Source organism: Eulemur rufifrons, chromosome 7 (assembly GCF_041146395.1).
Source record: "Eulemur rufifrons isolate Redbay chromosome 7, OSU_ERuf_1, whole genome shotgun sequence".
Lineage (NCBI taxonomy): Eukaryota > Metazoa > Chordata > Mammalia > Primates > Lemuridae > Eulemur > Eulemur rufifrons.
The window spans coordinates 64,898,754-64,923,800 of NC_090989.1; the positions used below are offsets into that span (position 1 = coordinate 64,898,754).

Genomic DNA, 25,047 nt, shown 5'->3' on the forward strand with positions numbered 1-25,047 from the left:
CTGACTTTCTAACTTAGGGGAAAGTTACTCACCTAACAAGCTCCAAAGGCCTTGCTCCTTTTTTCTTGCCACTTCCTCCTGAACTTTGCACAACATATGTTCAATGCTCAGAACCGCCTCAGTGAGGTCAGCCTGGGCTCCTTTAATCTCTAACCATGCCGCTCCCGGTGTGATAATCTCTGAGATGGAGACATTTGAGGTTTTCTGAAGCTGAGACAAAAGGTCATGTTCCTCTTTCCCGAGGTACAGAATATGATTATTCTTAATGATGTGCTGGTCCCGGAGGGTCAGTATGCTTTGGATCCATGCCTTGGCCTCACACATCTCTTCCTTGTTGCATAGTGTCAAATTGATGACAGAAGATCTAGCTTCAGGTCCATTTTCTCTTTTCTCCTCTCTGGTCAACTGGAGGACTGAAATGACTACCATAAGCAACCACGGAAGGCTACTGGGCTTTAAAATAGTGCAGAACAACACACCATGGCCAGTGTTTACCCCAATGATATTGTCACCATTGTCAGAAGTAGCAGCTCTAATTAAGTACCTATCCCTAAAAGCTGGGCTGAGTATAAAGGAAATCTACATATGTAATGTAAACACATCTTTACGCCAAAATGTCAGCCTCCTTGGGAACACAGACTTTATCTTCAACGGGTTGGCTTTCCCATATCTTGCCTCTGCTGTATTGCATTTGTCAGTCCACAGGTGAGTTCACCTCGCGATCTCACCCTGGATATTAACTATTACTTCCTGCTAAATGGAATTCTCTTAACCTCTTGCTATTACCAAGTTTAAAATCAAGTATCTCTGAAAGCCATAGAGCTTAAAAATTGAAAATTATTTTTTTAAAAACAGGTAAACATAAATCCCTGGTTATAAAAATAACACGTTTATTATTGAAAAACTAGAAAATTATCAAACTATAATGAAAGGAAAAATACCTATAACTCCACTACCCAGGAGTCCTTATTATATCTTATCTGTGTATGACAGGACACTATGGACCTTCTGCTATTTAAAGAGTGGAGTTAGGAGCCACTCCTCCCCATTTTTATATATATATATGTAAATATATATAAATATATATGTAATTATTTTAATTTTAGTATATGTGCTGCCAAAGCAAGCACTATTCTTCTAGATAACGAAATTGTTCAGATCACTAAAGGATAACTGTTCTAGCACCAAAACACATTTAATTTTAACTATGAATTAAATATTTCTGACGGAAACACACCTTCCTGCCTTCCTAAACAGTTTAACCTTTCCTTGATAATCTGAGATCATCATCATTAATCATTATTAATGTCAATTATTATCTTATGCTATCAATTCCTTTACAGATGTCTTCAAGAATTGCTGAATTAAATGGTAACACTTGCCCCCATTATTCATATTCATGACATATAGACCTTTATATGTTCCTTTTCTATGTTATCTTCATCTAAAACTCCTCCTCTTATCTAGCTACCCTGGATTCCTTGTGGTTCCTCAAATATGCACTGGATTTATTTGCTCCTGTGGGTTTTCTTCACCTTGGGTGCCCCATCCTACCATCTCTGGACACTGAAAATCTTGCCATCCTCAAATGCCAGCTTAGAACCATCTCATCCATGAATCCATTCTTGATATCTTCCAGTCGGAAGGAATCTCTTCCTCCCCTGGGCCACCTGGGGAGTTTGTCCATTTTCTCATGAATTATTTATCCCCTGGCATTTGTTTAATGTTTTGCAATTTGTAGACATTTTTACATAATCTCCAATTATCCTCACAACAGTCTGTCATTATCATCATTGTACAGATAATTAAACAGGCTTGTAAAAAGCACAGTCCCAGACAAGAACTATTAAAGTTCCCCTTCTTTACTTCCAGCACTGCCAGGCCACTGACGATTCCATCTCAGTCCACCCAACTCCACTAAAATAATGGAGTTATCAGACAAAGCTAATTTTTCCTCAGCCCCCAACAATTAGGATTGGTTTAGTCCAGCGATCCCAAACCTGACTCAGCAGAATTGACTAAGGAGCCTTCAAAATATATATGCTTGGCCCAGACCCAGCGTTCCAGAATCAGAATCCACAGAGTTGGGGCCTATACACATTTTTGTTTGTTTTTTTGGTTTTTAAAGTTTCCATTATGATCCCAGTGAGTACTCAGGTTTGAGTAACATAGAGTAACCCATTTATCTGGTATTACTGAGATGTGTTTTCTGTAATGATTGGTAAGTAACTCCATTTGGATGTTCAGAGCAGAAAGAGTGAGTGGCTTGGCCAGTTTCTGCAGGACAGAATTTTTTCTTGGAAAAAATTACAGACATCTATTTATAAATGAACTATCTACACTGTGGATTATATACTGTGACTCAGCCTCCGTCTGGACATATCATGAAACTGGACTAAGCAAGAGCAGAGTCATGGTCAAGGTACAGAGTAGGTTGGTATCCAAGCAGGAGCACAATGAAATATATTTGGCTTATTCCTTCTTCTTCTCCCCTCTATTAGTTCAGATAGTCAAAAATAGAATGAGTCAACGGTAGGACATGCTACTTGTAGGACATGCTACTTGTAGGCCTGTGAATTTCTTACTCACCACTATAATTGTTGAGACCCAGCATCTTGGATTTCTTTGCCATTTCAGCACTGAAAACCTACAAGAAGCAAAACAGAGCAGTGAGTCCTAAGCAAGGAGCATAGCCACTGTCACCAAAATCTCTCTCTTTACCTGCACACACCACATTTGACATCATCCACTGTCCGTTCCCATTCCTATTGTCACAAATCTAAAACAGCCTGTAAGAAAGTCCTAAGGAAGAGCATCACATTCTGTTAAAACATATATGGCAAACCAGTGTAGGAAAAATGGAAAGAAAACCAAAATCTGGTATTAAAAAAGAATGTATATTCCAAGGCAAAATATAACCATTCATTCATTCAACAGATATTAATTCCCTGCTTATTGCACGTTAGGCACTGAACTAAAGCTGTAGATATGTCACTGAAGAAGACATACATAGGCAGATGCTCTTGTAATTAATAAAACACATTTACTTTTAAAAGCTTTTTTTTTTTTGAAAGAGATGAGGTCTCACTCTGTTACCCAGGCTGGAGTGCAGTGGCTTGATCATAGCTCACTGCAGCCTCGAACTCCTGGGCTCAAGTGATCCTCCTGCCTCAGTCTCCCAAGTTGCTGGGATTACAGGCGGGAGCCACTACAACTGGCTAAAAAGTTATATACTCACAAACTTTGTAGATTGAATAAATGATCTGTTTTATATAAGCCAATTCCTATAAAGTGCATAAAATTGTCCCTAGCACATAGTAAGTATTCAGTATATATTAGCTATTGTAATTATTATATGAAAGTCTATAGACAAAGATTTGTACATATTGCCATGCAGATCTTTTTAACACAGTGTCTATATGAAATAACACCTCTCTCCTAGTGTTTGGAACCACCATATCCATTGTCTTCCTTGTTCAAAGTAGATACAATTGGCAGTACAGAGGCCCCCAACTTATAATAGTTCAATTCAGGAATTTTTGGTTTTATGATGGTGCAAAAGTCCTACCCATTCAGCAGAAACTGTACTTCTGATTTTGAATTTTGACCTTTTCCCAGGTTAGTGATATGTGGTACAATGCTCTCTCGTGAAGCTGGGCAGTGGCAGCAAGCCGTAGCTCCCAGTCAGTCAGGCAATCACACAAACAACCAACACTGTACTCTACAGTGTACTGTATTCAATAAATCACATGAGATATGCAACACTTTATTATAAAATAGGCTTTGTGTTAGATGATTTTGCCCAACTGTAGGCTAATGCAAGTGTTCTGAGCATGGTTAAATTAAGGTAGGCTAAACTAAGCTACGATGTTTGATAAGTGAGGTGTATTAAATGCATTTTTGACTTACCTTATTTTCAACCTATGATGGGTTTATCAGGACGAAATCCCATCACAAGTCAAGGAGCATCTGTAATTACTTCATTGAAAAGATGGCAATTACTGCGATAAAGACTAGATTTTACTTTGCATCTGAACTTTAACATGAAGTTTCTTCATTTATAGGGCATTTTCTTCATAAGTTGCATTTGCATCTGCTATTTAAAGAGCAAACAGCCCTCAACCTTAGCATATTTAGTACCTGGAGAGGTTCTGACAAGGTACTTAGGGAAGATGCCCTCCTCATCCAAGCACTTGGGAATAAAACAAATGAGGTAACATTATCTGCCAATAAAAACACTACTAATGGCCTGGTATGGTGGTTCATGCCTGTAATCCTAGCACTCTGGTAGGCTCAGGCAGGAGGATTCATTGAGCTCTGGAGTTTGAGACAAGCCTGAGAAAGAGTGAGACCCCATCTCTACTAAAAATAGAAAACTTAGCTGGGCATGCAGCACATGCCTGTAGTCCCAGCTACTCAAGAGGCTGAGGCAGGAGGATCGCTGGAGCCCAGGAGTTTGAGGTTGCAAGACGGTATGATGACACCACTGCACTCTAGCCTGGGCGACAGAGCAAGACTCTGTCTCAAACAAACAAACAAAAGAAGACTAATAAGAACTGTCATACACAATGGATAAAAATTAGCCCTCTCCAGAAGTCACTTTAAAAGTCAGATGAGTTGCAGGGTTAGAAATCCTTGGGCAAGGCTTTTGAATTGAATGTGAAAGAAAAGTGTAACAATCAGTAGCAATAACATTAAAGAAAGCAGGTGTGAATAACAAGCAGATGATCTGCAGGGAGTTTGGAAAAGTAGACCTAAAGGGCAAGAATTTGGTAGTGGTGTGCCAGCTCTGTTCATGAGTGACTAACACGGAATCTGAGAGATGTCAGTCATGTGACCTGGAGAAGCGTTCCTTATTACAAGACACAATGCTTGGCACAAGGTAGATGGGCAATAAATATTTGTTAAATAACCATCCATTGCCTTTTATAGATACTCAGTTCCACCTAGGCCCCTTATCATCATGAAATACTGGTGAACACAAGTACTTCAGTCAGCTGGGGAATTATTTACTCACTGTCAATTCCCAATTGGAAAATATGAGTGTGTGAATATAAATATCACTTTATTGTGAGCTTAGTGTAAGTTGGTCTTCCTGGCTCAGGTCAACTCTGGATATTTGACAAATCCATTTTGTGAGGCTCTTTTTAAGTTGTCTTTTCATCTGTCTGTACACACATCTCTCACTACAAGATTTACTTAGGAAGAAAAGACAGGCTTATTAGAAGGCTGGAAGTGTATACATATGTCATACCTCCATATGGATATAATATAGTGTTAATGTTGAAAAAAGCTTGAAGGAGTGGTCAATGTTCACTATATAATGTAATTCACCGTGTAAGATAATCTTCTGCTTTGCGTCACAAAAGATGTATCTTTTGTGTACACTAAAAGATGTATCATTTCTCAAGTTATTTTTTCTGTGTTTTTGTTTAGTGGTTCATTCGGAATACAGGCTTTTGGGGTAGACAGACAGACCCAGGTCGGGATCTTGGTTTGGCCACTTGACTAGCTGTGTGCATATTAACTTCTGGGTTATGTTTTCCCACTTATGAAATGGAGATGACAACAGTGGCTTCTTCATCCCAGGATTGAGGGAAGAATGAAATGAGAGACAGCTTCTTTCTACCACAGTGCCTGGCCCATGCGATACATGGCAACTATTTTTATGTTTAGCCCCTAGGGGAACCCCCAGACTATGGTTGATCTTTCTACTTTTCTTGAACTGCCTTGCACATTTTTGTTTGTATGTTGGAGAGAATAAACCTTCTATTCTAGATGTGGTTAATTCCTCTTATTTGAATATGGTGCTTTACAAACAGTTCAGGGATGTGCTCAGGGCACCTCTCTGGGCCCAGGGATAGTCCTCTGCTTGGAGGAAACTGATGCACTTCATTCAAAGGACAGGATGGTTCATTTTATCAGAAGGTGAGCTACTTCCCTGGGTCAAGTGCCACCATCTCACCAGCTAGCTGTGGATGAGGCACGGAGGTGTACTGGCACCGGCTTACGTTAGCTCACGAGAGCCCACTGTGAACACCTCTTCCAGCTCCGCCGTCAGTGATGTCACACTGATGGCTTGAAAGCAGCCATCAAAATCAGCTACAAATGCTCCAAATCTCCCCATGTCTAACTGGCAGCAGAAGGAATGAGAACCTTTCCACTTGCTCCAGGAAAAAGCAAACTAGAACAAGTATAAATTCATTTGCTTGTAGGGAGAGATAAAATGGCAACCGCACACGAAGCAGGTCAGGAGGTGGGAAGTAATATTTGGGGCCACTCTCTGCCAGGCACTGAGCAAGGCCCTTTATACCCCAAACCCAGACACATGCCAGGAAGTCTCACTAGCACTTGGATGTTGCTGTCAGCGGAAACAGAAACCTATGTCTTAAAAACCTATTTTAAGCTGCTGTATCTTATTTCATTTCCTTTTCATTCTTCCCTAACATCATTAAAGTCTTTTTGAAAATGCCACCAAAGCAAGAATAAAGCAAAGGGGTGGTTGGCACTTTAAAGGCAGACTAGCACAGCAATATATATTAATACTAATGACGCCAAATATATCAGGGACTTATAAACATGTTAGAAACTCAGCCTAATCTGTCCATTCTCAAACAAAAAGCTGAAATGAGAAGAGAAAACTAAAGAAGCTAAACACATAGATCTGTATACTCAGACACACAAGACAAACTCCCCTGCAACACATGTCCCTCCATTTTGTTAGACCACAGCTGATTCTGAGGTCACCTACAGATGAGTTAAGAAAGAATAGATTGAATTTGAGGGCAATACTGGGGATATGGCAAAAGTAGGACACACCCCGGCTGTTAAAGAATTTATAATCTAGTTGGAAAAAAAGATAAATAAGTCACTTTAATTTGGTAATAATTCAGCACTCAGTGAACTACAGCTCATTACAGTTGATATAATAACAGCTAACCTTCACGAAGGGCCTACTGTGTGCCAGGTACTGTTCTAAGTGTTTTACATGAATTAACTCATTTAATCCTCGCAACAGCTCTATCAGATGGTAGTTATTATCCCCCTTTTAAAAGATGAGGAAACTGAGGCACAGATAAGTAATCTAACTTGCCCAAGATCACACAGCCCGTAAGAGGCAAAGCTCAGATTCACAGGGATTTCAGAGGGAAAATTCATCGACCGTAGAGGAGAGGACAAGTCATTTATTTTAAATATATTGGATTTGAGATGACAGTCATAGATCCAAACAGAAATGAGAAAGGGTTGGGGATGTGGGTCTGAAGTTGGCTCTGAAAACAGGACTTTACAGAAGTTATGGCAGAAGTCTTAGGAACAGTTGTATTCTTGGAGGGAGAGAGAAGAGAGAGGAGCAGAGGACCTCACACCAAAACTAAGAGGTTGCTTACCTTTAAGGAGCAGAGGGAAGAATAAATGCCAACAAAAGAAAAGAGAGAAGCTAGACAGTGGGATAAACGTGGCTTCTATAAGGACATTCTATACCAGGTCAGAGGTAAGAAATTTATAAAAACTAAATTTCACCAAGTTAGAACACCACCACGTGATACAGCACCTAGCACCATGTCTTACATTGGAGATGCCAAACAGATGTTGAATGAATGAATGAATGAACTATAGGACATTTCTAAGATATTAACCTACCTCATATATCTCCAGTTGTCCTGGAAAGATCACAAACTTTACAGTTAATTGGTTTTTCAAATGGTCTTTGGCAAATGTTAAAACTTCATCAAACATAATCTCTGCTGCTTTTTCCTTCTCTATCCCAATGCTTCCAGTCCCAAGGGCAGGAAAGCAAATGGAAGTTATATTTAGCTCAAGGCATTTTTCCAAACACTTCCTCACTGCATTTCTCAATATCTGTAAGACAAACACAAATTTAAGATCAACCTTTGAGCCAAAAATAAGACCTCACTTACCCCTTGATCCTGTCTATATTTTACAATGTCAACCTCCACTCCCTTGGGGTCATGTCCATGCTTCCTCAGAGGGCGGGAGAGGGAACACTCTACAGTTACAGGGTTAGATGATGAGAAACTCCAGCAATTGAGTGGCTCAATTTGTGCTATTCAGGACATTTGAGCACTGTGATTTCTCCCAGTTTATGTAGGCTTGCCCAATGTCCCAGGTCAGAGAGCCAACCATCAGTCTATCCCCACTCATCTGCCACTTCCAGGTCAATATAAAGAGCTCTTGGAAGTTTAACAAAGGAGAAAGAGATTACAATAAGAAAGCAGCGTTTATTCAGTGTCATTAAGATCAATCACGTAATTTCTCCTGGAGAAGTGCTAGTATTTTTGGCAGATACAAACTTCCATCAACTTTTCAACAACAAATTGAATACCAGTACAGAAAGGCTGTCTGTGGAAGAACTTTGGAAAACTGAGGGATGGAGAGATTGGAGGACCAATTTGGGATTAGAGAGCGCTCTAGTCAAGAGAGGACAAGAAATGGTGAAGAAAAAAGATAGACAAAGGCAGAGGAGGGGATTAAGTTTCCTCTTTCCACACCTGAGTGGGTACCCCTATTCTTTAATGCTGATATTTTATGTGCCTCAGGTGAAGAGTCAGCCAGAGAGCCAAGCTCCACAGCAGGCACAGGTGGGAAGAGACCACAGGTAATAGATTTGACCGGAATGGTGGCAGAAGGGAAATCCCAGCTCTTCCTGGAATTTAACACATAAAGGGAGATACAGAGAGGCTGAATCTCCTACCTACTTAGGAAAAGGCCTACAGGGTCACTGGGTATGGTGAGGTGAACCAGTGTTCAGACTGAGGGAGCTTGGATGCTCCAGTGTCTATTTGCAGTATGCCCACTTAAAATTTAGCCATGGGTTAGGTAACATTTTAAATTAAACTTGTTGAGATAATTTGTCGCAATTGTACTTGTTCAGTATTTCTGGTATACACAAGTGTGCTAAAAAATAGGGACTATACCACTTGACAATATTTCATGAATGTAATGAAAGGATGCAAGTTTAATAAAGACTGAATAGACTATGGAGCTACATAAAGACACATTTATTTTAAACTTACCAGATATTTAGGAAATCTTGAATGCCAAATTACATGACATATATATCGACAGGACAATTTATATCCTTTCGTGATCACTACAAACTGGGACTCTTCAAACAGTCTAGCATTTTTATCCAATTCCAATTTCATTTCAATTCCTGCTTGTTGTAGAATTGAGTTTGACAGAAGTCCTATACCAACACCACTTTGGAGTGCAGAATTAACAATTACATCTGTCTGAAAAGGGAAGAAAGGACAGGATTTACTGTTAAAATCTTTCTTTTTTTTTTTTAAGACAAAGTCTCGCTTTGTTGCTCAGGCTAGAGTGAGTGCCATGGCGTCAGCCTAGCTCACAGCAACCTCAAACTCCTGGGCTTAAGCAATCCTACTGCCTCAGCCTCCCGAGTAGCTGGGATGACAGGCATGCGCCACCATGCCCGGCTAATTTTTTCTATATATATTTTAGTTGTGCAGATAATTTCTTTCTATTTTTAGTAGAGACGGGGTCTCGCTCTTGCTCAGGCTGGTCTTGAACTCCTGACCTCGAGCGATCCACCCGCCTTGGCCTCCCAGAGTGCTAGGATTACAGGCGTGAGCCACTGCGCCCGGCCAAATTCCTTCTTCTTAAATGACTAATTTAAATTTTTATTTTCCTGAAGAGCTTTGAAAAATACTTTTTGAAGATCCTAAATCCACAAAAAATTCATTTAATAATGGATAGAAACTCATATTTCCAACGAGTGATCATTTGATTGCTATGAAACTATTTGTCCTATTCAGAAATTATGTCACTATATGGATGATATAATTTTTATTGCAAATATGTTAGCCCCTGGCTGGATGACGCCACCCATATTTTTAGATTTTGAGCATTCTCTGTGATTTGTTTTAAGCTCTATCAATAAATGGTTTCATTCTCTGCCCCACCATCATCACTTTTTTCTATTTCTGTGTGGGATTTTGTTTTGTTTTAAATAGAGAAGAAATAAAATTCCTCAGGAACTTTCTACCTCCTAATGTTTTTATGATTTAAGGTAAGTAGTACACGGTTAAAGAAAGTCCAAATGAGATGAAAAGGTCTTCAATGAAAAGTAGGCCTCCCTCTTGGTGGAGTCCACAGATCTCCCACTCACCCACCCATGCTACAGGTGACCACTTTTACCAGTTCTTCATCTGTCTTTTCAGAAATAGACTGTACTTTAAGTAATATCATCTCCTAGTTAGCCCTCACAGCTGCATTAAAGGAGGTAGTACCCTTCCTCCTCCCATGCCTGACTCCCCTAATCATCCTGATAGCTTTATTTCCATTTTGGGGTAACTTAGGTAATTCTCAGGGATGTTAATGAATGCTTCACTTTCAAAGTGCAGTTAGAATTTGCAATCTGAGGCTATTGGCATCCTTTAAACATTTTAAAATTCCTAATACTGTTGGCAATAAATAAATGCAATAAAATTTCCCTTAAAGGGATGTTATTCAACTAGAATGTTTCCACTTTAATTTTAAATTGATATGCTAATGACATCCTGAATAAATATTTCATTTCTTGGGGTCCCCTCAGTTTTCTCTCTAATTGTCTTATTGGCGATAAGTGGTATTTTTACTGATGATTAAGTCTATTTGATTGTGGCCACGACAGTGTTAAGTGTGACCTCACTGATTCAGAAAACAAAAGAATATAGCCTTATATTCTTTCTCTCCCTCTGTTGCAGTCCCTGCTCCCTGCTGCCGCCTCCACTTACTCATTGTTAATTTGGTGAACAGCTAGATGCATGCCCAGACCAAGCCTTGGGGCTACAGAAATGAACAAGCCATGATCCCCATACTCAAAGTGCTCTCTGTCTAGCAGGGGAGCCGCACTAACTCAGAAATACCTAGGTTCACTCTTCCCCTTACTCCTTCCCTTCCCTGCCAGGGTACTCGAGTATTCCTAAATATTATTTTTGTTTTACTTTAATTTTTTTCATTAATAATGTCCTGGTATTACAAATATTACTTTTGTTTACCACTGACAGGTTGCTTCAGCAATGCTGAGATGGTTTTTCTCCCCAGTGAGATTTTTCAAATAAAGAATTTTTTTCCATAAGAATATAATAGATTTTAGGTTCCTTGGGATCAAAGACTGTTCTAGTTCCTGACGGTGCCTAAGAATAACAGCAATAGCAATAATAATTATAAACACGTATCATGTACCAAGCACGATTCTAAGCATTTTATGTATATTGATTCCAGCTTTAAGTTATAAGTGCTATCATTATCCTCATTTTACGGATGAGAAAAACTGAAGACCAAAAGGTAAAGTAACTTGCTTTGGGTCACCCAGTTAGTAAATGGCAAAGCTGGTATTCAAATCCAGATGGCCTGACTCTGAAGTCCATATTTTTTTAAAAAAAAAATTTAAATTAAAAAAAAATGGGTTTTTTTTTATTTTTTTTAAATTTTCTTTCTTTTTCTTTTTTCTTTCTTTCTTTTTTTTTTTTTTTTTTAAGAGATGGAGTCTATGTTCCCTAGGATAGTCTCAAACCCCTGGGCTCAAGCAATCCTCTGGCCTTAGCCTCCTGAGTAGCTGAGACTACATGTACCCATCACTGTACATATTCTTAACCTTAACAAGAGGTTTTCTACACAGTGTTGCATAGTGTATGCTCAAAAAAATATTTAATAGGCAATTAACAATTCAGGGATCACCTGTGGCAGTGCAAGAGAATAAAAATAAAGACTTACCAATTGCAGTTCAATGTGGCCCTGGACAATCTGGAGAGTCAGATTGTTCATAACCATTGTATTGAGAGGATGGATGGCTTTTTGACTCAACCAGGGGTCCAGCTCATTCCTCCCTAAGATGCGTTCTGAAGCAGCTTTCAAGGAAGCAACAGTAGGGTCCTCATTGCTCACCAAGTGAATTTCTTTCAAATTACCGAACATTTGCTTCCCTTGCAAATGAAACTGGATAGTTTCTACAATGGTCTGTGTACATAAATCCAGAGGGAACTGGAAAATCCCAGAGCTCAGGGCTGGAATTGCTACTGTCTCAATGTGAGTATTTCTATAGATGACATAATCCAGAATATTTATAATGGCCCTCTGCAGCATACTGATACATCCCTGTGGATCTGCTTCCCTCCATCGGGGCCCAACGGCATGGATGATCACTTTGCAGGGAAGCCTCCCTGCTCCAGTGACAGCTATATCACCAGTTGATATTTTACCATATCTGAAAATGTATCTTTTGCTCTCTTCTTGGATTTCAGGGCCACCAACTTTCACCAGGGCCAGGGCCAGGCCTCCCCCATGTAGAAGATCTTCATTGGCTGCATTCACCACAGCATCAACAGCATGTTGGGTTAGGTCACCCTTCCAGACAGATAACTCTAGTCCAGGAGTCAGTATTTTTTTGAACACTTGAAAAGATTTGCTGTTGCCTTCCAGTGCTGAAGAGACCAGGGTAGAGAAACAGACAAACTTTTCCTGGAGGACTTCACGCAGCTGCCTCTCATTATTTTTTAAAATTTTGAAGTCATGGTGATTAATGGGAATTTGCCAACTATCATTTTCTCTGAGAGTATCAGTCTCTGGAAAAGGAGAGAAGATTAAAAAATAAAGAAACGAGCAAAGTTCCTTTGAGAAGGATGTAATCTCACTTCACTCCAGGAGACTGAGTTCCCTATGTACAAAAGAGAAATGAACTTCCTCTAGCCCCCTTCCTGATTCTTCTCACCTAGATATGTAATTAAACCAAGGATATTCAAGAGTTCTCAATGGTAGGTCACCCATAAAGTAGATAGTTGTGTGCCTGGCATATAGTAAATACTCCATAAGTGGTAGCTACTATGATACAATGATGGTGATAAGAAAACTGTGTATATGGGGGCTCCTGAAATTGGTTGGGTTGTTTTTTTGGTTTTTGTTTTTGTTTTTCCTTTTTTTGAGACAGGATCTCACTCGGTTGCCCAGGCTAGAATTCAGTGGCATCATGATAACTCACTGCAACCTCAAACTCCCAGGCTCAAGCTATCCTCCTGCTTCAGCTTCCCAAGTAGCTAGGACTATAGGCATGCACCACTATGCCCAGTTAATTTTTGTATTTTTGGTAGAGACAGGGTCTCGCTACGTTGCTCAGGCTGGTCTTGAACTCCTGAGCTCAAGCAATCCTCCTGCGTCAGCCTCCCAATGTGCTAGGATTACAGGTGTGAGCCACCATACCTGGCCATGAATTTTTTAAATGTATGTAAACATGGTGAGTTTGGAAAGACCCATGCTTAGGGCACATGTATTGGAAGGGACTTAATTATGAATAAAAAATATGTGGAGATTTTATAACTTTTTTGCTTTTGTCAGTGTCTTAGTTTGTGTTCTCAAGAGCAGACCCTGACATGAGGATCTGAGTGTAGGCTTGTGGTGGCGAGGGCAAAGTAGGAAAGCAAGACAAAATAAATGAACAAAGGGTAGCTTACTAAGCAAATGAAGTTCAACTGCACTGGGAGACAGTGTAGATGCTGTGCCTCCGTTATATCATCAGAGGGGTAATTATAGGAGCTGAGATATTTATCCAACTTCTAATAGGTCATTGGTTCAGGTAGCTCCTTGGTGGGGAGCAGTGGAGGGGGACATTAGACCAGCAAATTAGTGGACACTGACAGTATGAGTGGACACTGAGAGTGTTTGCTACAGTAAATAATTCTTCATGATACTCTAGTTTCATGGCACAATTTTGGCAGAATTAAAACTAATTGACTAAAAATCATGGCAGACAAGAAGATGTGCTGCTCAGATATACCTTTAATTTGGTTATGAAGTAGGAAATATGGTTAGCCGACAGTCTCTGGCTATTAGCCCCTTAGGGCTTATCTCAGCTTTCAGCCAAGATCATGCTTTTCTCAGGGCAGCCTCCACTGATGGCAGAGCAAAGCCACGTATGCCCAAGGTGGGATAGCTCTGGTGGGCAATCTCTGTGTCAGGTTTTCATTGCAGTCTGATGGCTCCACCTGACCAATCTGGCTTCCTCTCTTTTCCTTTCCCATGAACCTTTTGCACTGGTAACTCCATATCAGCTTCTGGTTCCTGGAGAACCCAACCTACAACACTATATTTCATGGCTCTAAGACATTGTTTTTATACGCCTCTGAGAAAGGAAAAATGACGCCAACTGAACTGTGGCACACCATCAATTGATAGGAAGACTACTGCTTTATTTCAGACATGTTAAAATGTGAAAAAAATGTGCATCCTTAGATAGATAAAATGTGGTAATTATATTTTACTTCAACTCCCATTTCTAATCTGAGCCACTTAGAAAGACCTCTAGTGGCCTCAATTACCCAAAAGAAGCAGCAATTGAGTAGTCAGGCCCAACTGGCCTGAGCTTTGGTTGAAACTCTCAAATGGGCCACCCCTAGTATCAGGCAGGTACCACCTGGCTCTTCCAGGCCTTGTTGAGCAAGGAGACAATCAGGTGGTGCCCTCTTCCGGCCAACTGCAGCTATAGGGCTGGGGTCAGAAGAGTCTGACACCTTGTGGGCAAAGGGGAGGACCAATGAGGGCCCTAAAGGAACATGCCTGCTGGCGCCACACCGCCTCTGAAGCATGTGCTGGGCCTCCACAAGGGTCTGCCATCACCCACCTGAGCATTTGTCGGGGAGACATTCTCCTTCCGTATTCCCCTGTATCCACTGAGGAAAGATCTGAGCAAAGACTTTCTGAAACAAGACTGAGAGCCAAGTAATCGTACCTGATTTTTCATTGTAAGCTGCTGCTCCAGCACCCTGTGAAAAATGAGAAGGGCGTTTTTAAAAAATGGAAGCTAAATGACTACAGATTACTGATAACAAATAGAGCCTAAGAAACACAACACAACAGAAACCCTGCTCAAAGAACTAGGTCTGGGAGGGAGGGGAGCAAGTGTTTTTTTTTATCTGTGTGTCTGAAACACTTAAAATACTAAATGTTCCAGCAAACACTGACCCCCATCCTACTTCCCTAGGGGTCAAAGCACTTCTAATTCAGAATGAGATGAGGGCTGGAGGTTAACACTTGAAAAGGCCCAAAGGCCCACAGGCCAACATGACCCCAAACTCTCTGGAGACATGGGGACATGAGCCTCATCTGCTGCATCTCCCATCCACCAGTAAGGACACGCTTTCAAGGGCCTTTTCCTAGGCACAAGCTTTAATGTGGCATTTTCAAGTTCAGAAAATGAGATTCCTTTTTCTATTTCCTTGTTTTTATTCCTCCTCCAATACCCTCTTTGTCCCATCCTGAAAAAGGAGAATTGCTCAATAAGTGAAGAAAATCAAAGTGATACTGATTGTCAGTGCTGAGGTGACTTTTTTAAAAAAAGTCAACTCTCAAGGCGACTCTGTTGATTAGATTAGATTAGATTAGATATTCCCCATTTCCCACATGGTACAAGGAGAAAACTTTTATTGGGCCATTAAAACCAGATGAGGATGTCAGGTATAACTGAAGACTTCAGATTTCTTGCTGTTATAGGAAGAACTATTCATGTGCTGATCAAGGTTCATGATATATACACATTTATTCTTTTTACCATGGGAAAGTCCATCCTCCAGGTTCTCGGGGGGGTGGTCTTTAAATGTTTATACTCTCTTTTGAGGTTCCAAGTACAGATTGTAGTTCACAGAGACGGTGGCCCACTTCTAAGAATAAATAGAAAAGATGCAATAAGCATTGACCAGAATCTTAAGGAATTTGGTAAGAATACACTGTAGGAGCTATCTTGAATAGTTTTTCCCATCATTGGTGAAGATGCACACATTGTTTTGCTGCTGTTGTCACCGTTTACCTTCTATTCTTTCCAGGAGAGGTGCCAACTGAAACCGTGAGGGCAGTTCAGAGAAGGTAAAGAGCTGTATAGACCGGAACAGGGAAAGCTTCACAGAGGAGGGGAGACTAGAGCCAGGCCTTGAAGCATGAAGCAAGTTTTTACGTATTTAGAAGAGGATGAGAACAAAAGGTGAGACAGCATTCAAAGAACAGTGAGGAAAACTAGCTTCATGAGTGAGTAAAGACCCCTGGAGAGTGTTTGAAGAAAGAAGAAACACGACTCGTGCCTGTGAGAGGTAAGTATTACTAAATTTCTGATAAATGTCCTTGACCTAATTAGATAGGGGAATATCTGGATAAAAGTCAGAAACTCCAAGAAATTACATTAAAATTACATTTTAATAATTTTCCATCTAAGAGATAGGAATTAAAGATTGCGAATTTTCAGAAGAATGACGATGACAATACTTAAAAATGCAATTGCCCACACTGCTGCTATCTTCAGGCCTCTGAAATGATTGCTAACGTCTTTGCAATAGAAAATTTTTTTACAGCATCAGAGCACTATCCTTTACGCATCAAGGAAAAGCAGTGAGTTCAGTGCAATTGTAAAATGCAAGGACAGAATGCATTCTTGCCTCCAGAGGGCACTGCTGTTTTCACAAAAGAAGGGAGACCGGCCTATGCTTTGGCTGTGGGCTTTTGCGTTAGATGTTGCACGCACTTCTGTCTTCACACCAGGCTTTACAGGCCTATGGATAGACTTGGCGGTGGAGGTGATATTCGTTTAACCCTGAAGAAATAGAAACAAGGAGCATATTGCCCAAAACATTCAATCTGTTGCATTTTAAAAAACAACCATAACAACAAAAACCTTCCCAACTTTCCATCAATGGTTCCTACTGTGTTTCCTTCTCTTCGTGAACAGCTAAACTTCTGGAATGAGCAGTTGACTCTACTCCTGTCCACCTTCCTGCTTAGCCCACTGTAGCCTGGCTCCCCACCTCACTCACAGCACTCCTCTGAAACTGTCGTCACTGTCCTCCATGTGGTAGCCCCAATGGAATTTATTCTGTCCTAACCTGTACTTGACCCCTTTCTATAGTATTTCATTCTTTGATTCCTAAAACCTTGCTTTCTTGTCTTCTTCTGTGCCACCTTCCCTTGGTTCTTTTGCTATCCCTCACTATGTCTTTACAGGCCTTTCCCTGGGGTCACTTCCACCAACCACCCTTAATCACTTGCCCCAGGATTCTGTCCAAGAGGCACTTCTCATCTCATCCTACATTCTCTCCAGGGATGATGCATCCACTCCCATGGCTTCAACTCACCAACTGCAAATATGACTCCCCGTATCTGTATCTCTAGGCTATGGCTTTCCTGAGCCTCACTTTTCAACTCTACCTGGTTGTCCCAGAGTTGCTTCAAACACAGCCTCTGCAAAATTGGACCCCTTATCTCCTGGACTCCACTTTCCCATTCCCCTGTTCCCCTCCAAAATCCATGCTTGGTCTCCTGGGTTCCACAGCTCAGTAAATGATATATACCATTTACCCATTTGGCTCAGAAATCTAGGAATTCTTGAATCTTCTCTTTTGCCCTATATCCAACCCATCTCTGGGTCCTGACCACTTAAATCACTTTCAAATATGCCCCTACCCTCATCTATGGTCACTGCTTCACTTTAGAGTCTCAGCACCTCTTGTCTGAGCTGTGGCAATACACTCTTTCTAAAGATTTTAATATACCTAATTTTACATTTTTATTGTTTGAACAGGTATTAGGTTTATTCCAGGTGGGAACCCGAAGAGTATGTATAGGACAGAATGTGGTTAATGCAAAACTTAGGCTTGTAAAACAATAGCCGCAGGAGTCTGGGGAGTCCCTGGACTTTGTAGATCTGATGGCTACAGCCAGCACTCCTTCCCTCCCTCCCTGATGGAGACCAAGGCTAGCTCTCCTGATAAGGACACCATCTGTATAATTCCCAGGCCGACCAGTCAGAGACAACTCAGAGAATTCCTTGGAGCAGCTGGATTCTGTTGCATCTGGATCCCAGGTTTCTCCCTAAAGGCCAGGCCTCTATACGAAGCCCTATGCAGGCCTGAAAACAAAGAATTGGAAGGGGCTGAGAGTCAGGAAAGGGCTTTCCAGGAAAGGGCTTTCCAGGAAATAAAAGACTTACTAAAAAGAGCCCCTGCACTAGGGCTACCGGACCTCACCAAGGACTTTAACCTGTTTGTTTGTACACGAGAAGAAACAAGTGACTCTGGGGGTTTTGACTCAAACTATGGGCCCGGCAGAGACCAGTGGCTTACTTGTCAAACCAATTGGATCTGGTAGCAGCAGGATGGCCACTTTGCCTCCAAGCACTGGCGGCCACTGTCCTGCTAGTCAAGGAAGCAGACAAACTCACACTGGGACAGAACCTCCGTTTGCGAGTCCCTCATACAGTAATACCTCTAATGAACACCTCAGGGCACCAGTGGCTCTCAAGCAACCGGTTAGCACAATACCAAGGACTGCTATGCAAAAATCCGCGGGTCACCCTGGAGACTGTGCGGACCTTGAATCCCGCCACCCTCTTACCCACCGAGCCAGGGCCCCCGGACCATGATTGCACCGAGGCAGTAGAGGAGGTCTATGCCAACCGGGCAGAGCTGAAAGATAGTCCTCTACCAGCACCAGACTTAGAACTCTACACGGATGGCAGCAGTTTTATCCAGAATGGGAAACGACTGGTGGGCTTCACAGTCACCACAGTCAATGAGGTCATCATGTCAGCCCCTTTGCCCCAAAGGTGGTCAGCACAAAGGGCGGAGCTATGGGCCCTCAGACATGCCCGGGGTAAGAAGGCAAACATACACACAGACTCTAAGTATGCCTTTGCCACAATACATATCCACGGGGCGATATACAGGGAGAGAAGACTGCTGACTGCAGGTGGAAAGGAGATCAAAAATAGGGATAAAAATCCTCCAACTGCTGGAGGCAGTTTGGGAGCCAAAAGAAACTGCGGTCATCCACTGTCGAGGGCACCAAAAGGTCACAGATCCAATTGCCACAGGCAATCGCCTGGCAGACCAAGCAGCCAAAAATGCAGCCACCCAAGGATGTTCAGAGGACAACACTCCAACCCAGTGCCAAATCTTGTTGGCATCCAAGTGGCCCAAAGAACCAAAATATACCCCAGAAGAGAACCAGTGGGCAGAGCAGGAGAAGCCCAAGAAGGATGCAGAGGGGTGACACCTACAGAACCATAACATCTTCATCCCCAATAAACTAGCATACTCCATTGTCTCCCGACATCACAATCTGACTCACTTAGGAAAAACAGCCTTCACGCAGCTACTCGCCCGATATTATTACATTACCAAACTTCCATCCATCGCTGCAGCAGTCAGCGCCCGCTGCCAGACCTGTGCTAAAAACAATGCAGCGGTCAGGCCGAGACTAGTCCCATGAACTCAGTACACCGCAACCTCTCCGTTCGAGGATGTGGAAATTGATTTCACAGAAGTAAAACCATGTCGGGGTTATAAACACCTGTTGGTAGTGATATACACCTTCTCAGGCTGGGTCGAGGCAGTCCCTACCTGGACCAAAAAGGCTAGGGAAGTGGCGAAGTTTCTATTGAGAGAAATCATCCCCAGGTACGCTCTACCACTCTCCTTTGTCAGTGACAATGGACCAAGCTACGCTGCGCAGGTCATGCAAACCCCCACCAAGGCACTAGGAATCAAATGGAAACTACATACAGCCTACAGGCCACAGAGCTCAGGGAAAGTAGAGCGCATGAACCGGACCCTCAAGATCACTCTAGCGAAGCTATGTCAGGAAACACAATTACCCTGGGTAGACATGCTAAGTCTAGCCCTGTTCAGAGTCAGGTGCACACCAGGGCCCACAGGATATTCACCCTTTAAAATCCTGCTCGGTAGACCTCCCCCACTCATCAAGCAATTAAGGGGAGACATTAGACAACTGGGAGAATTGAATATAAACACACACCTCCAAGCCTTAGCCAAAACTATGTGCTATATCCACCACACCATCCTAGAAGAAAAACCCTATTGCCCTGTGTCTCCCTGTCCACCCCCACCAACCTGGGGATCTAGTCTGGATAAAGGACTGGAAAAGAACACCCCTAGATCCCACCTGGAAGGGTCCCCATACTGTGATACTAGTTACTCCCACTGCTGTTAAAGTTGTAGGTATCACTCCATGGATCCATCACTCCCAGGTCAAAAAGGCTGAACCTGACAACGAAACTGATCTCTGGACTGCACATCAGCACCAGCAGAACCCACTAAAGATCCAGCTTAACCATCTCCCAATGAGGACAGCCACACCCAGGACTGAACAGGAGTAAATGGGACCACTGGCCCTGACCCTCACTGGGGTTGTAGTGACCTTACTGGGGACTAGACTCTTCTCGGTAGCTCCAGGAGATTTAGAGACTGCAGAGGGCATCTCTAAATGTGATATTTTGGCTCATTATAGGATATCTACTCCTGCCTCAGTCCCTACCCTCCTCCTGGTTGGGGCACTCGCCCTAACAACTATGGCAGAGAAACCCTGCCCTAAGGCTTGTTATGCTAGGACTTGGATTCCCTCCACTAACAGAATTACTCAAGGCTTCTGGACCACAGGAGGTTTCACAGTCAGCACCTACATGCCAAAGACATGTTATAGTCAGGCTCAGGTGTGCCACAGCGGGGGAAAGAAATACTGGACTGGCATCATATTTGAATCTGTATGGCCACAGAAGGCAAACCAGCTTGTTGGACTTACTACATACTGGGGGATGTCTAATGGTGGAGGAGTCCAAGACCAGGCTAGAATCCAACTGGTCGAAGACACAAAGGCTCAGCTTATTAAGACAGCCTCAGTAACAGCATCAACTTGTAAGAGGCCAGATCTTACTGGCATACGAAAAATCACTGAACCCCAGGAAACCTCTCCCCTAATGACCGGGTTCCTCAATATGACCCTCCAGGCCCTACGCAACCATGCTTCATGTTGGGTCTGTTTACCCCTCCAGAAAGGAGTCTATCTTGGAGTCCCTGTGCCTCCAGGCTGGAACTCCAGCATCTTGATCCCAGGCCCAAAACAAAACATCCCTGGTGGGACCAGTAGCATACAATGTCCGCTTTGCCATAACTTCCCACCTGAATGTCACTTGCATTACTAATGCAGGAGAGAATGAAATATTGGGATTCATACTGGGTAAACTCTGCACAAATAACTAAACCTTACCCAGTAATGCCACTGCCACCTGCTCCCGGGATGGCATATTCTTTCTTTGTGGAGACATTGCCTACCTCTGCCTCCCAGGAAGCTGGACCAGGACCTGCACCCAGGTCTTCCTCACCCCAGATGTTTCTATCTTTGAAACCTAACAGGCCGGGCGCGGTGGCTCACGCCTGTAATCCTAGCACTCTGGGAGGCCGAGACGGGTGGATCGCTCAAGGTCAGGAGTTCGAGACCAGCCTGAGCAAGAACGAGACCCCGTCTCTACTAAAAAAATAGAAAGAAACTATATGGACAACTAAAATATATATAGAAAAAATTAGCCGGGCATGGTGGCGCATGCCTGTAGTCCCAGCTACTTGGGAGGCTGAGGCAGAAGGATCGCTTAAGCCCAGGAGTTTGAGGTTGCTGTGAGCTAGGCTGACGCCACGGCACTCTAGCCAGGGCAACAAAGCAAGACTCTGTCTCAAAAAAAAAAAAGAAAGAAAAAAAAAAAAAAAAAGAAACCCAACAACTGGAAGCTACACTAAGCCCCCACCCAAATAACGGGAAAAGATGGGCCTTACTAGCATCGATTCTCATAGCAGGAGGAATTGCTGCTAGGATGGGAGCAGGAGTAGGTGCCCTAGGAAAATCCCTGAGCATCTACCACAAGTTATCCCAAGAATTAAATGAAGACATGGAACGAGTAGCAGATTCCCTACTCTCCCTCCAGAGTCAACTGAACTCACTAGCAGCAGTAACCTTACAAAATAGACCTTACACCTACTCACTGCTGAAAAGGGGGGACCTGTATATTCCTAGAGGAAGAGTGCTGCTACTATATAAACCAGACAGGCGTAATAACCACAAAAGTCAGGGAGGTAAGAAAAAAAATCCAGAAAAGAAACAAGGAATTAGAGCAAACCTGGGGTTTCGACTTAGGACAATGGACTTCATGGCTACTACCTCTGGCTGTGCCACTAATAACCATTCTCCTCCTTGTCACTGTAGGCCCCTGCATACTGAGTGTGATTATAAAATTCGTGGAGACAACTGTAACCCGGAGAGCAACAGCTCACATAATGGCCTTATGAGGCTATCACCCACTGGGAAATGATGCCCTGTAATAGACATACAAGGGCATCAAAGGGGGAATGATAAGGAAAACCATCATCTATTACCTGGGGCATCAACCACCTGAGACGCCCACACCTCCGAAGACTCTCATCAATATAATACTAACCTGTTACCTGGTGCATCAACTATCCTATTACCTGGCACATCAGCAAAATACTAACCTATTACCTGGCGCATTAGCCACCTAAGACCCCACCCCTCGGACCACCCCAACCTAATAAAAGTGGGAAATACCAGGAGCTCAGAATTTGGTGGCGAGACCCTTCTGAGCCCACCGGCAAATAAACCTTGATTCTCTGACTCTCCGTGTGCCGCTCGGTTTGTCCTCAGAACCACCCACTGTAACAAAGGAGCTCTAATTAATTGGCTTACATCAAATATTTCATTAAAAACAAAATAGAAAGTAACTTGTGAGTAACCGAAAGAGATGTAAAGAGGCAATGAGTGTGGAAATATATTTTTGGTAAAAAAGGATCTTGTATAAAATTTTTTGTCCTAAATAACTGGTTGTTTAAAAAATAAAAAACTTAGGACAAAACAGAAAGTTTTAGACATGTGTGACAGATGGTCTGTGCAGGTTGAAATAAAGTTGATAAAGGAAATAAAAAAAATTAATATATAATAAAACAAAGTTTTCTTAAAATATTAATTCATTCTTATAAGTATCTGCCCCAAGACTGTGTGAAATTCCTGAAGTTCTAGTAAGCCTTAATATATATTATCAATAATAAATCACATATACTAAATTATGTGTCACAAAAATAGCCAAATCTCCTTTACATCTGTAACCATGGCTATTGTGAAATCTTTACCATCTGAGGATGGTTGTTGTTTTGCTCCGATTCTTCTTAAACAACAGTTGATAATCAACCTCAGTCCAAGATTTACTTCTTTGGAAAATGTCATAGAAAGAACTAAAATTTTTATGACTTTTTATTTAAAACATTATTAATTCTCATACTTTACTTTCCAAATCCACTGAAGTAGTATTAAGTAAACAACAAACTTATCTTATTAAATTTCACCTGACCCAACCTTATTCATCCTACCTAGGCCTAAGGGCTATTACAAAAGAGACAGACATATAAAATGTGTAAAAATTGATCTCAGAAGATAAAAAGTCCCAAATTCCTTTGGTTCCCTTGTCTTTCTCCACCACTCCTACCTACCTGCCAGCAGTAAAACTCACTGTATGGCTTCTTGAAGGGACCGCAGCACTCACAGCCTAGAGACTAGATTTTACTCAAGGATTTCCCAGAACAAATAAACCTCCTTCGACCTTTTAAATAATTTTCTCACTGCTTCCACCACTACAGCTAAGCTTCTAGAAATCCCGTCTGAGGGTCATCTCTCAGGACTCAAACCTACGGACCCTCCAGAACCTGCTTCCACCCATGGCGAGCTCCCTGAAAGTCCAGCCCATCACGGATACCAGACTCCGATAACATGCTGTGGTAAACCTTGTCAACGGAAAAAAAAGACCAAACCCTAAAATAATTTAAAGAGATTTACTCTGAGCCAAATTTGAGGACCATGACCCAAAGACACTCACAAGAAACCTTGAGCAAGTGGACCCGGTGTGGCTGGGTTACAGTTTGGTTTTATACATTTCAGGGAGACAGGGATTACAGGTAAAGTCATAAATCAATACGTGGGAGGCATACATTGGTTTGGCCCGAAAAGGTGGGCCATCGTGAAGCAGGGGCTTACAGGTTATAGGTGGGTTTAAAGATTCTTTGACTTGTAATTGGTTAAAGACACGAAGCTTTGTCTAAAGGCTTGGAATGTTTTAACATAAGGAGCTGTTTATCAGAGATAAGCCACCAGACATATATTTGTTGTGTAAATTGAGGACCTGCAGGTTTGTCTTGCATAGCCTTAGGCCTGTTAATGGGTTACAAGGGATGTCTTCAAGAAGGGAGGGGGACATGATGAGGCATGTCTGACCTCCCTCCTCCTGGCAGGCAATTTAGTTTTGGGATATCCCTTTGGCACGAGGGGGTCCATTCAGTCAGCCGGTGGGGAGGGGGGGGTGAGCCTTAAAATTTTATTTTAGTTCACAATATGACTCCTTATCGTGCCTTGTCTCCTCTTTATACTTCTGGTGTCACTCTGAATGCTTCCCCAGGCCAACTTACATACCAGGCCGGTCAGTCCTTTGCCTCCACTGGAAACCCTAATAATAATAATAACCTTATTTTCTATTCCCCCACTATGGGCGCTCTATGATATCTCTATCTGTCTGCAGTCCAAAAAACCTCTCTACCTTCTCAAAACTATAAGCTCTTCTCACCATGCGTGATCGTAAACTCTTACCTAAGGCCCCTAGTGGCTCTACTTTCAACTCTCATTTTCAAGCCCTGCATTCTTCACTATCTAATAAAATTCAGGCCCTATTTCTCTTCAGTAAAACCCCATCCTGACTCTATTCTAACTTCAAGACCATCTGTTTTCAATCCCCTCCCTTTTAATAAATGAACTCCATGAAAAGATCTCTACATCCCTCCTCAGCTCGAAGAAACTACAGAAGAAAGATCTCCACCCTTTTTCCTAATTTCTGAGTTCATTTTACATAAAAATTTAATTTTAACAACAAAACGGGGAATGTTAGGACGGCCTTAAATCTCCTAATTTTCTAATGACAGCTAAAAATCAATTCTGAGCTCTCTGGACTCTTTACTATCCCTTCTCCCAAACTAGCAGGCAACCTGCTGGGACTCTGTTTTCCCAAACACCTACAAGAGTCCAGAAAAGAAATGTAAATCTTTCACTTCACATTTCCCCAGCTCACAGCTTTTAGAATTTGTTTTACAGCCTCAAGGTGTTCCTGAAAAGCTCCCGGACAGACTGCAGAGGTGTAAACTTCAGGCCTTTGTT

General features: G+C 42.2%; 1 protein-coding gene across 3 annotated transcripts in view; it reads right to left on the bottom strand.

Annotated features, from left to right (window-relative positions):
* The window catches only part of PARP9 (poly(ADP-ribose) polymerase family member 9), a 41,903-nt gene that overhangs the window by 14,392 nt on the left and 2,464 nt on the right, over positions 1-25,047 (bottom strand). Inside the window, exons 3-10 of one of the 3 annotated variants that reach the window (XM_069475109.1) lie at positions 16,437-16,591; positions 15,563-15,671; positions 14,744-14,777; positions 11,740-12,587; positions 9,036-9,254; positions 7,642-7,860; positions 2,590-2,647; positions 33-413 (exon numbers count right to left, since the gene is read on the bottom strand). In XM_069475109.1, coding sequence (XP_069331210.1) covers positions 33-413; positions 2,590-2,647; positions 7,642-7,860; positions 9,036-9,254; positions 11,740-12,587; positions 14,744-14,777; positions 15,563-15,577 — 1,774 coding nt within the window. In that variant the 5' untranslated portion in view covers positions 15,578-15,671; positions 16,437-16,591. Of the gene's footprint in view, positions 1-32; positions 414-2,589; positions 2,648-7,641; positions 7,861-9,035; positions 9,255-11,739; positions 12,588-14,635; positions 14,778-15,562; positions 15,672-16,436; positions 16,592-25,047 lie in introns of all 3 variants that reach the window. The other 2 variants (XM_069475107.1, XM_069475108.1) reach the window with 2 other exon arrangements.